The sequence below is a fragment of the Salmo salar genome, chromosome 01 (genome assembly GCF_965601325.2).
Source record: "Salmo salar chromosome 01, fSalSal1, whole genome shotgun sequence".
Taxonomy (NCBI): domain Eukaryota; kingdom Metazoa; phylum Chordata; class Actinopteri; order Salmoniformes; family Salmonidae; genus Salmo; species Salmo salar.
Window position 1 is genome coordinate 86,300,111 of NC_138291.1, and position 14,732 is coordinate 86,314,842.

At 43.2% G+C, this 14,732-nt stretch overlaps 1 protein-coding gene across 6 annotated transcripts in view; it reads left to right on the forward strand.

The window, feature by feature from the left end:
• LOC106611767 (histone acetyltransferase KAT6B) overlaps positions 1-14,732 on the forward strand; it is a 40,730-nt gene that overhangs the window by 12,998 nt on the left and 13,000 nt on the right. For 2 of the 6 annotated variants that reach the window (XM_082977571.1, XM_014212362.3), the window contains exons 3-12: positions 4,146-4,254; positions 6,714-6,829; positions 7,244-7,409; positions 7,985-8,114; positions 8,343-9,454; positions 11,967-12,082; positions 12,370-12,482; positions 12,615-12,756; positions 12,995-13,156; positions 13,387-13,480. In XM_082977571.1, coding sequence (XP_082833697.1) covers positions 4,146-4,254; positions 6,714-6,829; positions 7,244-7,409; positions 7,985-8,114; positions 8,343-9,454; positions 11,967-12,082; positions 12,370-12,482; positions 12,615-12,756; positions 12,995-13,156; positions 13,387-13,480 — 2,260 coding nt within the window. The remainder of the gene's footprint in view (positions 1-4,145; positions 4,255-6,713; positions 6,830-7,243; positions 7,410-7,984; positions 8,115-8,342; positions 9,455-11,966; positions 12,083-12,369; positions 12,483-12,614; positions 12,757-12,994; positions 13,157-13,386; positions 13,481-14,732) is intronic. The other 4 variants (XM_082977580.1, XM_014212372.3, XM_082977597.1 and 1 more) reach the window with 4 other exon arrangements.

A 14,732-nucleotide genomic window follows, 5' to 3' on the forward strand; every position in this document is an offset into this window, starting at 1 on the left:
ATTCAACTGACATTACAAAAAATGCAGTCCATTGCATGAGCCCTATCAGTTAACATAATTTGAATTGACATTCTACATTACCATGGAAATTATTGCATCACAATACCAGGAAGCCATTGTGAGTATACCCATGAGTTTACCAGTCAAATTGCCAGGGTTAGAGGAACCATTCTATTAATTATATTTCTATGTGTGCTGCTGCTGCATTGTGGTGGCGTTGCCTCGCAACCAAAGACTTGTTTGCTACAACAACATGCTTGTTTCAGTAAGGAGCAACAAAGTTCCATCACATTAAGAGTCCATGTTGCCGCAGAAACGGACTCGATCGCATGAATGCCTGGCCATCCCGTCTTCAGTCAGCAGTTGTCCCACCCCAAAAATGTAATAAAATTACATTACAAAAAAATGTATGACGGTTATTTTATTTTCATTTGTCATCATAACTGCCGGTTATAAGGTAATTGTGCCAGCCCTAGTCCCACAGACCAATTGCATGGTTATCAAAATGATAAGCTGGGCGCTAGTAGCCATTTCATTATAGCGTCACTGCAGATGAAGATTTCACATCCAGTTCCATTTTTATTTGGCGGATACAAAGTAGCCTAGGTTTGTGATTGTTTGATCAAGTACAAAAAGAGCAGCCTATTTAGATACTTAGCCTACTAGAGAAAGACTGCTCTGCTGATTTTAGAAGTAGTTTGAACACAGTTGTTCCAAACAGCTAGACCCTTTCACAAAGTTGAATCTTCATTTGTAGATTAGGTGGATACTGTAGGTTTGTGATGGGATATATTGTGACCAAGTGCAAAAGGAACAGGCTAGATAGGCCTACGTACTAGAGACAGACGACTCTGCTATTTAGAAGTTTTTAAAGGACAGATGTATCTTTTTAAATCCTGTTTGATAGAGCTTCTTCCTGTTTCTACTTTCTGTGACTCATTAATGATCACAATGACGTAATGCCGCGTCTAGCCAATGTTGTGGGTTCAATTCTTGTCGGTATTGATACTCATACTAAATATGTATGCACTCCCTGTACTGTACTCTTAGTCACTTTGGATAAAAGCATCTGCCAAGTAAATTATACGCAGTTGAAGAGATGATGAAAGTGAGGTGTAGCCTATCTTACAAAAATGAATCATCTCTGTAGCATTCATTCAAGAGTGGTTGTCTTTACATAGACAGGCAAGATGATTCCACCGGTAGCACAGCCACTCTATTGACCTGGAAGGTTTTGGAAATGGAGTAATCATTGATGTATCTGTAAACGTCTTTCTCTCATCATATTATTCAATTGATAGGCTATAACACCAGCCAAGAACAATGACCAAATCCAACAGATGCATCCTATCCCTGTTTTACTTTTCCACTTCCTGTATTTTGAAATGGCAGCAGGTAGCCTAGCGGGTAAGAGTATTGGGCCACTAACTGAAAGGTCGCTGGTTTCAAATCCCCAAGCTGACTAGGTGAAAAATCTGATGTGCCCTTGAGTAAGACACTTAACCCCTAATATCTCCTGTAAGTTGCTCTGGATAAGAGCGTTTGCTAAATTACTAAAATGGAAAAAAACATGTCACTGTGGCTAGCCCTAAAATCTACCTGGGGCACATTCGGTAATGGTGAAGTTAGAAATGGCATGAATAGACCGAACATGATTCCGTATCTTATATGTCAGAGAGGCATGATTGTTCTACATACTAGGCATTTCTATCTCAAGGTAACGTGACATCGGACTCTTCTAAACACCCAGATTGCATCTGCAGGTCACGCAGGGGTCACGTCAGGGCCGATGGATATTGCGTTCAAACGAGCTGTGTTGAGGTCATGATGATGATCTGCCTGCCTCTGGCTCAGTAGAAACTAATTATGGGCATCTCCCCAGTCCCCTTTCTTCCCATAGCCTCTGCAGTCAGTTGATGAGTCGTTTGTGTGTGAACTGATGAGGTTTGTTATTTATTGTCACACCCTGTGTGTTATTTTCCTTTAAGAACCTCCTTCCTCTCAGAGGAGGCTCTTTGTGTGACGCTGTGTTATGCTGCCTGAGGAGTGTGTGTGTGTGTGTGTGTGTGTGTGATGCCTTGTTACGTGGTGTCATTTTTGGTGGTTGCTTTACGATGGTCATGAAATGATTGAACCGAATAACGTTTCATAGGCCTACTGAGTAAAAAAGTGTTGAATATGGTGGTTGTATAGAAGAGTAGGTACACACTATATAGTAATATATAACCTATGACCCTTAGCAGATGATTTTATCCAAAGTGATTAACAGCATAGTGAGCACATGTGTTTTTAGCATGTGTAGGTTATGTGATCCCTGCAGAAAAATAACCCATGATCTTGTTGCAAGTGTCGCAAAACCAACTGAGCTACACATGGCCGTTTACCTTCAAACTAGACATGGGCTAGTCTGCTGTTAGTTTCTGTGTTATGTGGTGGTGCTGTTTTGAAGGTGGTTGAGTCCATTGGGTTCAATAAGAAAGTCATTTCATAGTGTTCGATACTGAGCAGAAGAAAGTGTTTTGAATATTTTGCAGGCTATAGAACAGATGGGTATAGGCCCAATGTTTACCTTCCTACTAGACATGGGCTAGCCATGCTGGTAGTTAGATCTGCCTGTCAATAGTTCTAAGTGATCAGTCCTCTTAAAGCTGATATTTTACTACTTTTGTACGTCATTTTAAGCCCTTAACTCACTTAACTTTTCTACTGCTGATTCTGACACATGGAGAGAGGGAGAGCAACTACAGTGTTAGGGCCGGGACGATACCAGTATCGCAATACTCGTTAGTATCCTGGCAAGGAAACAAAACACACAGCGGATTTAACTTCTTTAGGAAAACAGCCTTAATGTTGGAAATAAACATTTTATGTTTATAGCTCACAATATTTTACATACAGCAGGTTAAAGGACCAAAGATTGAGCTCTGCTTTGGGTTTTCCTTTTTGCCATGGAAAAAATATTGTGATACTGGTATCGTCCCGGCCCTGTACAATGTATTTGAATCATTATTATGATTCATTAACATTATTAAGGTAATTTGATTACATGCTGGCTAATCCTGTCTAATTGTAGTGTAAAGCTTTCTCAAGTGGATTAAGCCCCTTAACTGATTATCACATCCCCTTTCAGATTTAATGGATAAAGAAGGGCAATTTTTTACATGTATTACGGTAGACTACCTACTGTGGGCAGTAAGTGTTCATAATAAGCTAATTGTGTTTTAGTTGTTGAACTCATGTCAGGGGGACGGACTATTATGTCATTAATTCCCATCTCATTCAGAGCTTTGATGGCTAAGCCTTGTGTTTACTTATTCATGTATCTGCATATCACTGCATCTGTTTGAATATATTCTCTGTTCCAATAATCCCCGAAAAGCGTGCTTTTCAGTCAGTAGACTCCAAGACAAACAGGAATAAATGAGTGTTATGCATATCTGCAGCACTTTACAGGACTGTAGGCTTATGATAATAACTGTATTTGTATCCATAAGGAAATTTTGTCATACAGCATACCAGAATACTGATATTATTCACAGCACATCACAAACAGTACATACATAGCTAGTCCACCATGCCTCTTATGTTTTCGAACACTTGCTTTCTTTCTCTCCCCAGCTTCGCCCTGACCCCATCCCAATATGCAGTTTCTGTTTCTCTCCCCAGCTACGCCCTGACCCCATCCCAATATGCAGTTTCTGTTTCTCTCCCCAGCTTGCCCTGACCCCATCCCAATATGCAGTTTCTGTTTCTCTCCCCAGCTACGCGCTGACCCCATCCCAATATGCAGTTTCTGTTTCTCTCCCCAGCTACGCGCTGACCCCATCCCAATATGCAGTTTCTGTTTCTCTCCCCAGCTACGCGCTGACCCCATCCCAATATGCAGTTTCTGTTTCTCTCCCCAGCTACGCGCTGACCCCATCCCAATATGCAGTTTCTGTTTCTCTCCCCAGCTACGCGCTGACCCCATCCCAATATGCAGTTTCTGTTTCTCTCCCCAGCTACGCCCTGACCCCATCCCAATATGCAGTTTCTGTTTCTCTCCCCAGCTACGCCCTGACCCCATCCCAATATGCAGTTTCTGTTTCTCTCCCCAGCTACGCGCTGACCCCATCCCAATATGCAGTTTCTGTTTCTCTCCCCAGCTACGCGCTGACCCCATCCCAATATGCAGTTTCTGTTTGGGAACGAAAGAGTCCAATCGGGACAAGAGGCCAGAACAGCTTCTCTCCTGTGCAGACTGTGGGAGCAGCGGTAAGTTCATAGCCTTTTTTCATTTTATATATGACTGTGCCAAACTGGGCTGAACTTGGCTGACCTGGTTACACATTCACCATATTTCAGTTACCTGGACTCCTAGAGAGCCTTTGTCCACTTGACACAATGTGCATGTTTGAGGTCTCACTACATGGCAGTCGGACTGTGCAGAATAACTGATCTAGATCACCTTGCAGCAAACATAACTACTCATTATGTGATCAAGCTTAGTGATTATTCTGCGCTTGCTGAAACTGATCCTCTCGAACACACTGGCCATGTCATAGTTAGCCTTGTCGACTACTTTCTAAAACTGTGCTAATCGTATTACATACCGTTTAGTAAAAAGACAATTCTCTTCCTCAATAGCATGAAGTGAATTCTACTAGATGAAAAGTGAAAATTTGATTGCATACTGAATTTCAGAAAGTTCACATACTATATATAACACGTTGCGTTTAGGCACACCCAATCAGCCTATTATTTAGAATGCAATTACGGGTATTCGGACACGGCCACTGTCTGAATCCCAAATGGCACCTTATTACCTACGAAGTGCACTACTTTGCACCAGAGCCCTATGGGTAGTGCCCAAAAGTAGTGCACTAGGCCTATATAGGGAAGAGAGTGCCCCATTTGGGATGAAGCCACAGATAGATAGGGGGAAGCCCTCAGGACCCCAAACATCCACAAAACAATGTAGCTTGTACACTGAGTGTACGAAACATTAAGAACACCTTCCTAATATTGAGTTGCCCTCAGAACAGTTTTAATTCGTCAGGGCACTCTACAAAGTGTCTAGTGTTCCACAGGGATACTGGCCCATGTTGACTCCAATGCTTTCCACAGTTGTGTCAAGTTGGCTGGATGGCCTTTGGGTGGTGGACCATTCTTGATACACACGGGAACCTGTTGAGCATGAAAAACCCAGCATCGTTGCAGTTCTTGACACAAACCGGTGCACCTCTGTCACCTACTACCATACCCCGTTCAAAGGCACTTAAATCTTCTGTCTTGCCCATTCACTCTCTGAATGGCACACATACACAATCTGTTTCCCAATTAAAAATCCTTCTTTAACCTCTCCTCCCCTTCATCTACACTGATTTGAAGTGGATTTAACAGGTGACATCAATAAGGGATCATAGCTTTCATTTGCATTTACTTGGTTAGTCTATGTCATGGAAAGAGCAGTTATTCCTAATATTTTGTACACTCAGTGTATATGTAGCTAATGTTGTAGCAGATGTGGTTTATAAAGATTCTAATTAGGCATGGTCAATCTGCAATTTGTGCGTCTGTGGTTTAAACACAGTGAGTCGATGTGTAGAGGGGTATACCCCGAAATGGTAGCAGTAACTCTAGTGCCATCGGGCCGTTGCCATATTCCTCTTGCATCATGATGTTCTCCTGCTTTAGGCTAAACCCTCTACTTGAAGGACTTACTTGATGAACCGTGTCAATTGGATAGTTGGAAAAGGGAGACATGACAGACTAAGGAAGAATTAAGGCAAAACTGCCAACAACCCATGGTGGACTGAGGAAGGAAGCTGCAGATTCTACTTAAGTGGCCATTAGAATTTAGAAATCACTCATGTCGTTGAGTGAACGGCGCTCTCGGAATCGGAATGCAACAGCATTCTGGGAACACGGCAGGCAGCAATGAGGGACAGAGAGGGAAATAGGATCAAATGTCATCCATTTTCCACTGCCGTAGATTGGTGTCATTTTCCTTTGCTGTTCTTTTCTTCCAGACAAAATTGCTGCTGCTAACCCTCTGTAAAATGACCTCTCATAAGGATTCGTTTGCCTTGGAAACAATTATTTTAAATGCTGTAAGGAATTGTTCTCCCGGTGACATTTTTATAGCTCAAATTTGACTAAGTAGCGTTGAGGTGGTTTTCATTAACCGCTCCTAGTGTACACACATTGTGCTCTGGGTGTAAAGCAGCTGTTTTACAACCATGAGAACGAGCCGGTGAGAGAGGAGGCACGCTTTTACATGACTTTCACGTTTGGGCCCCCATTAGACTGAGTTCTGCTACTGTTTCTGCCTCATTAAGAACAAATTATCTTTAATTAGCTGCTCAGATGTTTGATCATACTGTTTTTTAAACACAGCTTGTGGAAAAGAGCGAGAGGTCCCACCCGGACACATACGCGCACAGACGCACGCAAACGCTGCTTAACATTGTTGATAATGCAATATGTTAATATTTAACCTTGCTGTGTGAACATAATGGGAAGGTCGTGCCTCCCGCTCGGTGAAACTGATACTAAATATGTGTCCCAAATAGGACCCTCTTCCCTATGTAGTGCACTACTTTTGACCACTGCCCTTGGCCCTGGTCAAAAGTAGTGCACGACATGGGGAATAGGGTGCCATTTGGGACACCGCCTAAAGGATGGTTGAAATGTGCAGCAACACTAATAACACTCTTTAATTACCTCTACAGGGCACCCATCTTGTCTGAAGTTCTCCCCAGAGCTGACCACAAATGTGAAGAGATTGCGATGGCAATGTATAGAATGCAAAACCTGTAGCTCCTGTCGAATACAGGGCAAAAACGCTGTAAGTATTTTAATACTTTAGATTTGGTTCTAAATACAGTGCCTTACCATTTAATCTGTGTGAGATAGAGATTGATAATGCTTTCATAGAGACATAATGTAATCAAACCAGTAATAAATGTCCTCTTAACAATGATAATATCTGTGTCCCAAATAGGACCCTATGGCCTATATATAGTGTACTACTTTTGAACAGGGCTCTGGTCAAAGTTAGTGCACTATATAATGAATAGAGTGCCGTTTGGGACAGAGACATATCATGAAATATTTTTCCAAGCATAGATCTGCCATTTCCGGGCAACATGTTGTGCAGTGAAGACACAGTCTCCTTTTTCTCCATCCACCCTTCAACCAAACATAATTCACCTCCACATATATCATCAATATTAAACTAAAAGGACATGTCCCTCTTTAGCGTGAAATGACAGAAGGTGTAACATCTATGCAACAACAGGGAAGCCACCACACAGCCCCACACATGCCTCCTGTCTCCTTGCAGGATGAGATGCTGTTCTGTGACTCTTGTGATCGGGGGTTTCACATGGAGTGCTGCAACCCACCACTCTCAAGGATGCCAAAAGGTAAATGTGCTCATACATATGGTTGTGTGTGTGTGTGGGTGTGTGTGTGTTCTTCATAGGGGGCCTTTAGGTCTGTCAATCATCATAGTGAAGCAGAGATGGCTTATTAGGAGCTTTGCATGAATATAAAATGATTCCCCAGTCCCAGGGGAGAGAGAGATGTAGATTACTGTATATGGCCTACAGCTATGCTTGTATTGATTGAACAACTACTGTAGTGTAAGACCTTTGGCAGCGGGACTAATATTCACACAAGTCGCATCGCTTTGCTCAAAATGAGCTGACATGGCTGTCTCTCAAATGGTACCCTCTTCCCTACATGGGCCCTGGTCAGAAGTAGTGCACTGTATAGGGAATAGGGTTCCATTTTGGGACAGTCTATTTCAGTGGACCCTGATGTTTTTTATTTTATTACATTTTTATGGATTTCCCTGCTTTGTGCTGAGTAATTGATTGTTGTACGGAGTGAGTAGGAGTGTGTCTCTCCCTCGCCATCTGCATTAAAGGGAAATGTTTCCAATGAATGTGTGGCGTGAGTTGATGAAGCCACCTAACTGATGCTCTCCTCTCTCTAGGTACCTGGGTCTGCCAGGTCTGCAGGCCCAAGGAAAATGGAAAGAAACTGCTGCATAAGAAAGCCGATGAGATCAAACGTCGATATGCAAAGCCAATCGGGAGGCCCAGAAATAAGCTCAAACATAGAATGTAAGTTTATCACCATGATCTGTAGACATTGTCTTTACTTTAGTGTACCAATAGAAGGTTGTGCAGAGTGTCTGTAAACCACCTTATTACCTCAAGGAAATCCTTCTGCTTTTTATCGCAATATTTTGTTAGAAGTTGAGTTATGACTAAGTTGTTTTCATAAACGTAGCTTTTGATTCATACCATAGTTTGTGTCCTTGCCTAACCCCTACGCTGTTTCTGTTGTAGGTCTGTAAGCAGTGGTGACGGCTCCATGCTAGCCCGGGGAGGAAGCGGGTCACCTGGTAGGGGTCAAACGCTTACCGTCTGTTCCACACCTTCATCTGGTCATGCAGCATCTGTGAAGGACGCCACAGACAGATTGGCTGTTGCTACATCAGACCCCTGTTGGGCCGGTGACGCTGTCACCTTCACCACCCAATTCACCACCTCCTCCTCCACCCCCTCCACCACCCCCCCCCTCACGCCCACCTCGTCCTCCTCCACCCCAGCAGTTACACTCACTGTTAACAAGAAAACCAAAGGGCTTATTGATGGGCTTTCCAAATTCTTTACCCCCTCGCCTGTCGGCCGCAGGTCGTCGCGAGCCGGCGAAATCATAGACCCCTCTGCCCTGAAAGGGTCACAGTCTTGTTCTCCTGCTAGGAAAAAGCCGGACACTCCGCCGAAACTATGGAAACTCACTCCGTCTCAGTCAGTTGTTGGCTTAGCTGCAAAGTCTGATACAACTCCGAGTCAAAAGCTAACCACCACCACCATATCTCCCTGTACACTCCCTCCCCCCCCCCCACCGACGTCACTTGGACATAGCCCCACCACATCCCTGGTCTCCTCCAGCTCCACCTCCGCTAACTCCCCCCAGAGTTCTTCCAGCCAGTCTAGCGTCCCCTCCATCACCAGTCTCTCTAATCACAACCAACTTAAGGGACTCTTTGACGGACTCTCTCATATCTATGCCACTCAGGGACAATCTCGGAAAAAGGGACTGCCTTGCTACGCACCACCTAAGCGCAGACACCGTAAGCAGGACTTAGGGTCCTGTGCCACCGCGTCCAAAATATATCCTCTCATTCCCCATCCTCCCCAACAGCGCCTCGGAAAGAAAGAGATGACAAAGAATAGGTTGTTGTTGTCGTCCCACTCCTCCCATCCCAGGCCCGGCCGGCCCAGGGGGCGCCCCTTTAAGGTGGTCAGTCACTTCAGACGTAGCCCCTTTTTAAAAAAGCACAGGACGCTAGGCAGGCTAAGATGTAGAGTGACCCCTCAGAAGGGACCCCAGGAAACACCAGGAAAGGGAGACATGACAGACGAAGGAAGAATTAAGGCAGAGCACGACCATGGTAAGCAAAGGCGTGAACGCTCCGACCGAAAATACCTGCGTCTACCTCCGCTAGTTTAAATATTTTTTTAACCCAAGGCTTGTCACAAAATGCCTTACCATACTACTGTATGAGCTAACAAATGTTTTCTTTTTACAAGAGTGAACAAGCGCATTTTGGCTTCGCCCCGCTTTAATTCAATAACATTTTAACAGTTTCTACTACTAATCTTTTACACCACCTACTTTAATTAATTTCCTTTTTTTTCAACTCGTTTAATTTCGTTATTGCGTTTTGACTTTGGCTGCGTAATGAATCTAGCTACGCGGCTTCAGTTCCATCTCTCTGCCGTCGGCTTCTTTGTCATAGTAGTGCATGGCCCAACCACTAACCCCTCCTTCAAACTGTTCTCTCCTTGCTCTGTCCCAACCACTAACCCCTCCTTCAAACTGTTCTCTCTTTGCTCTGTCCCAACCACTAACCCCTCCTTCAAACTGTTCTCTCTTTGCTCTGTCCCAACCACTAACCCCTCCTTCAAACTGTTCTCTCTTTGCTCTGTCCCAACCACTAACCCCTCCTTCAAACTGTTCTCTCTTTGCTCTGTCCCAACCACTAACCCCTCCTTCAAACTGTTCTCTCTTTGCTCTGTCCCAACCACTAACCCCTCCTTCAAACTGTTCTCTCTTTGCTCTGTCCCAACCACTAACCCCTCCTTCAAACTGTTCTCTCTTTGCTCTGTCCCAACCACTAACCCCTCCTTCAAACTGTTCTCTCTTTGCTCTGTCCCAACCACTAACCCCTCCTTCAAACTGTTCTCTCCTTGCTCTGTCCCAACCACCTACCCCTCCTCCAAACTGTTCTCTCCTTGCTTTGTCCCAACCACTAACCCCTCCTTCAAACTGTTCTCTCTTTGCTCTGTCCCAACCACTAACCCCTCCTTCAAACTGTTCTCTCCTTGCTCTGTCCCAACCACTAACCCCTCCTTCAAACTGTTCTCTCCTTGCTCTGTCCCAACCACCTACCCCTCCTCCAAACTGTTCTCTCCTTGCTTTGTCCCAACCACTAACCCCTCCTTCAAACTGTTCTCTCCTTGCTTTGTCCCAACCACTAACCCCTCCTTCAAACTGTTCTCTCCTTGCTTTGTCCCAACCACTAACCCCTCCTTCAAACTGTTCTCTCTTTGCTCTGTCCCAACCACCTACCCCTCCTCCAAACTGTTCTCTCCTTGCTTTGTCCCAACCACTAACCCCTCCTTCAAACTGTTCTCTCCTTTATCTGTCCCCCCTGACCTTGACCCTATGCATTAGTGCACTGGCTTCGCCAATTGTGATTTTCGCCTAGTAGTGACTGTACTGTTCTGTTGTTGGATTATTAAGACTCACTCTTCTGCCTCCCATTCCACCCTCTCCCACCGCTACCACCAGTGGCACTGTCACCATTCAACCCTAACCTCCCACAGTCGTTAGACTGACACACACATACACCATTTATGACTCGCAGTTGACATGATGATTACGTCTATTGATCTACGCCCTCTCCCATCTGATTCGGTGTCATAGGGCCAGATTCCCAGACATAGATTTATCCTACTCCTCGACTAGAAGAAGCATTTTCAATTGAGATTCTCCTTTGAGCATGCTTCTTAGTCCAGGACTGGGCTTAATCTGTGTCTGAGAAACCGGGCCTAAAGGGCCAAGATATTTTGAAAGGATATGGATTTGATTTGAAGGGGTTGTAAATAATACTGTGAATAGAATAGTTTTTAAATTGATAACATCAAAACATTTAAAATGTATACTCAAGTCTCAAACTAATATCTGTAATTCATTTTTTTATGTATAATTTCCACTTCTTAGTGTATAATAATACATAATTTCAAGTCTTTCATGTATGCCAAAGCTGCCTGGTTAGCTTTTCAACATCATTGCTGTTGTATCGTAGTCTCCACACTGCTGCTGTCACTGCATTGACTTTTTAATTAACAGGAAACTATCTGGGGCTGTGTCCCAAATGGCACCCTAGTATTCCCTGCATAGTGCTTTACTTTTGACCAGAGACACATGGGCCGTGGTGCTAAGTAGGGCACTATATGGGGAATAGTGCCATTTGGGATGCAGACTTGGTGGGATGTTACACATGAAAGCGGTTACGTTAGAGTGATTTAGTTTCACGTCATTACATTCAGGATTTTCATTCACAGGTGCAGAGATGATACATTCATTATACAACTCCACAGAGACCTAACTTCGCCGAGGCTGTCTAACAAAACATACATTAAAAGCACATTAAAACCAAATGCATTTACTATACTGAATGTTCACGGGCTACAGAACACTGCTCCCTATCTACTCTATAAAGCTGTGATGATAATCTACCATGTTTGATGGTACTCCTCTGGTGTGCCTGTTTGGTTACTGTGACAGCCTGTTTGGTGACTGTACCAGCATGTTTGGTGACTGTGACTGCCTGTTTGGTGACTGTAACAGGCTGTATAGTGACTGTAACAGACTGTAATGTTTGGTGACTGTAACAGGCTGTGAAGGTGAATTGAGGGTGAAGCAGGAACCTGGCTTCGTAGCGGTCTCCAGGGAACATGTCACAGAGGAAGACGTGGAGATATTCACACAGGTCCAAGAGCTCTCGTCGCAGGTGAGGGAACTGTCCAAAATAACTTCTCTCAATAACACTTCTCACACCTATCACCTAATCAATATAAGTTATATGTAGCCTATAGCTTAACATTACAACCCCTAAATCAATGTTTGTCAGATGTTTTCAGACATGGAAATAAGTTTTAATGTCAGAAAGGGAAGGGTCCACGTTCCAAGTTTCTGTTTGAAGATGCTGCCTATGTTAGACTTAGATCTTTGATATTGTTTGAATGAGTGCTTGTGGTACGACATTGAGGCATTTTTATTTTGTATTGCTGTGTTTAGAGAAATGGAACCATGACCATCACTGACTCTGGACGATACCCGGCTGTCATTGAGTTTGGGAAGTATGAAATCCAAACCTGGCACTCTTCGCCTTACCCACCGGAATACTCAAGGTACTATCAATGCTAGGCTTCTTTATAAAATAAATACTTTATTAATCCCTGAGGGGAAATCGGTGTGTCAACTGATAAATTGAAATCCAAATTATAGGCTAACTTTTGTCTTGTTGTCTCTTTTGTTGACAGATTGCAAAAGCTTTACCTGTGTGAGTTCTGTCTGAAGTACATGAGATGCAAGAACATCCTCCAGCGACACGCCAAGAAGTGTGGCTGGTTTCAACCTCCAGCCAATGAGATTTACAGGAAGGATGACCTTTCAGTGTTCGAGGTCAGAGGTCACTCTTCAAAGTAGTAAAACTATGGGTGCATCCCAAATGGCACCCTATCCGCTATATAGCGCACTCCTTTTTTTTACCAGGACTATGATCATATGCTGGTGTATGAAATTTGACAGTGGTTTTGAGAGAGGGGTGGAAATAATCAATTGTTTAAATTTGAGCAATGTTCTCATGCTGGTTAGTTTAAATTTGAAAAATGTTCTAATGCTGGTTTTGTTCCATGTTTAGGTTGATGGAAATGTCAGCAAGCTCTTCTGCCAAAACCTCTGCCTGTTAGCCAAGCTGTTCCTGGATCACAAGACCCTATATTACGACGTGGAGCCTTTCCTTTTTTACATACTAACAAAGAACGACGAGAAAGGCTGTCACCTTGTGGGTTATTTCTCCAAGGTAAGGATATTCAATAGAATGAAAAATATGTTTGGATAATGCGGTGACAGTGTCTTTACTATATTAGTCCTCTTAAAAGCTAAATGTATTCTGAAGGGATGTCCATGCGGGGGTGTGTGTGTGTGCATGCGGGTGTGTGTGTTTGCTTTCGACAAGGACAGTGGCAGGTGCAATAAATTGCCAGCTTCAGTGCAGCTCTGACATACTTGATCTTTTTCCCCTTCCCTCAGGAAAAGCTTTGCCAGCAGAAATACAATGTCTCCTGTATAATGATCATGCCTCAGTACCAAAGGCAAGGCTTTGGAAGGTTCCTCATTGATTTCAGTAAGTCCCTTAATGCGTTCTAAGAACATAAAACTCAATTCCTGCTTGATTCTAGAATCCTTGCCTGATTCTTTACAATATAAAGTAATCTGTTTTCCCAGGCATACATTTGTGCCACTAGCTAGGTTTCCATCCAATTTGTGACAGATTTTCATGGGAATATTCGTATATCCGCATAAAAACAATACGCACAGAAATGTTTCCATCAAATTAACCTGGTGCGGATAAAAGGCTGTGCGTGATGACATAGTGCACATAAAAATCATTTTTGCTGTTAAATTCCCAAGAACACAAAAAAAAAACACAGAACTTCAATGGGTTTCCAATGCATTATCAACTCTACTGATGGTTTTGTCATAACACATGTTGCGTTATATAGCGAATATGCCCACTCTGGTCTTGGCACGTGCACTAGCCAACAGCTGGCAGATATAGTGGGGATAGGCTACCTATATGAGATTATTATGGACAAAAGATCAAGATTTATTTTTATTTGTCAAACAGCAGCCAAGCATCAATGATCATGTCACCAGAATAAGACCCTCAATATTTATTGGAAAGGAGCATTAAGCTCATCACCGTGCACTTTCACCACCCTGTGAACTTCATCATAACTTATTTCATCTGTAGCCTAATAAACTGCATGATTTCCTGAGTCATAGTGGGAGGATCACACACCATATCATCGCATTACTCCAAGTTTACTTCGATATGATAGTTATTATATCACAATTTCTCGCATAATTAATTATACTGAAATAACAGAAGATCCCACCTTGTCTAGTGTATGTTGTTTTGTCGACATTAGGAAAGTTTACTGACAAATATGCTGATTCCATCAGGTCTCTGGTGACATTTTTTATCCAACGTACTTTACTCACAGAAGAATTGTTGTGAATTAATTGAAATGGGTATATCAAGGCAATTTACATGCGTAAGTAATCATGTTTTCAATATTATAATCAGGAATAATAAAGAGGTATTAGGTTATGTCTGCATAAGTTAATATTTGATATCCAATTACATTTAGCAGCCTGTTTGCCTAGGGGTCCTTTATTGGAATAACCCTCCACTCTGAATTTGGACTGTTTGTCATAGCTATTGTATTATGTTCACAGTTTCCTCTTTGGAGTACTGGTGGGTTTGGGTGGTAGAGCTGTAATGGAGCATTTGATTTCCTGCTCACTTTGCCAGCATCATACCACCCTGCATCCCACTGCTGGCATGCCTCTGAAGCTAAGCACGGTTGGTC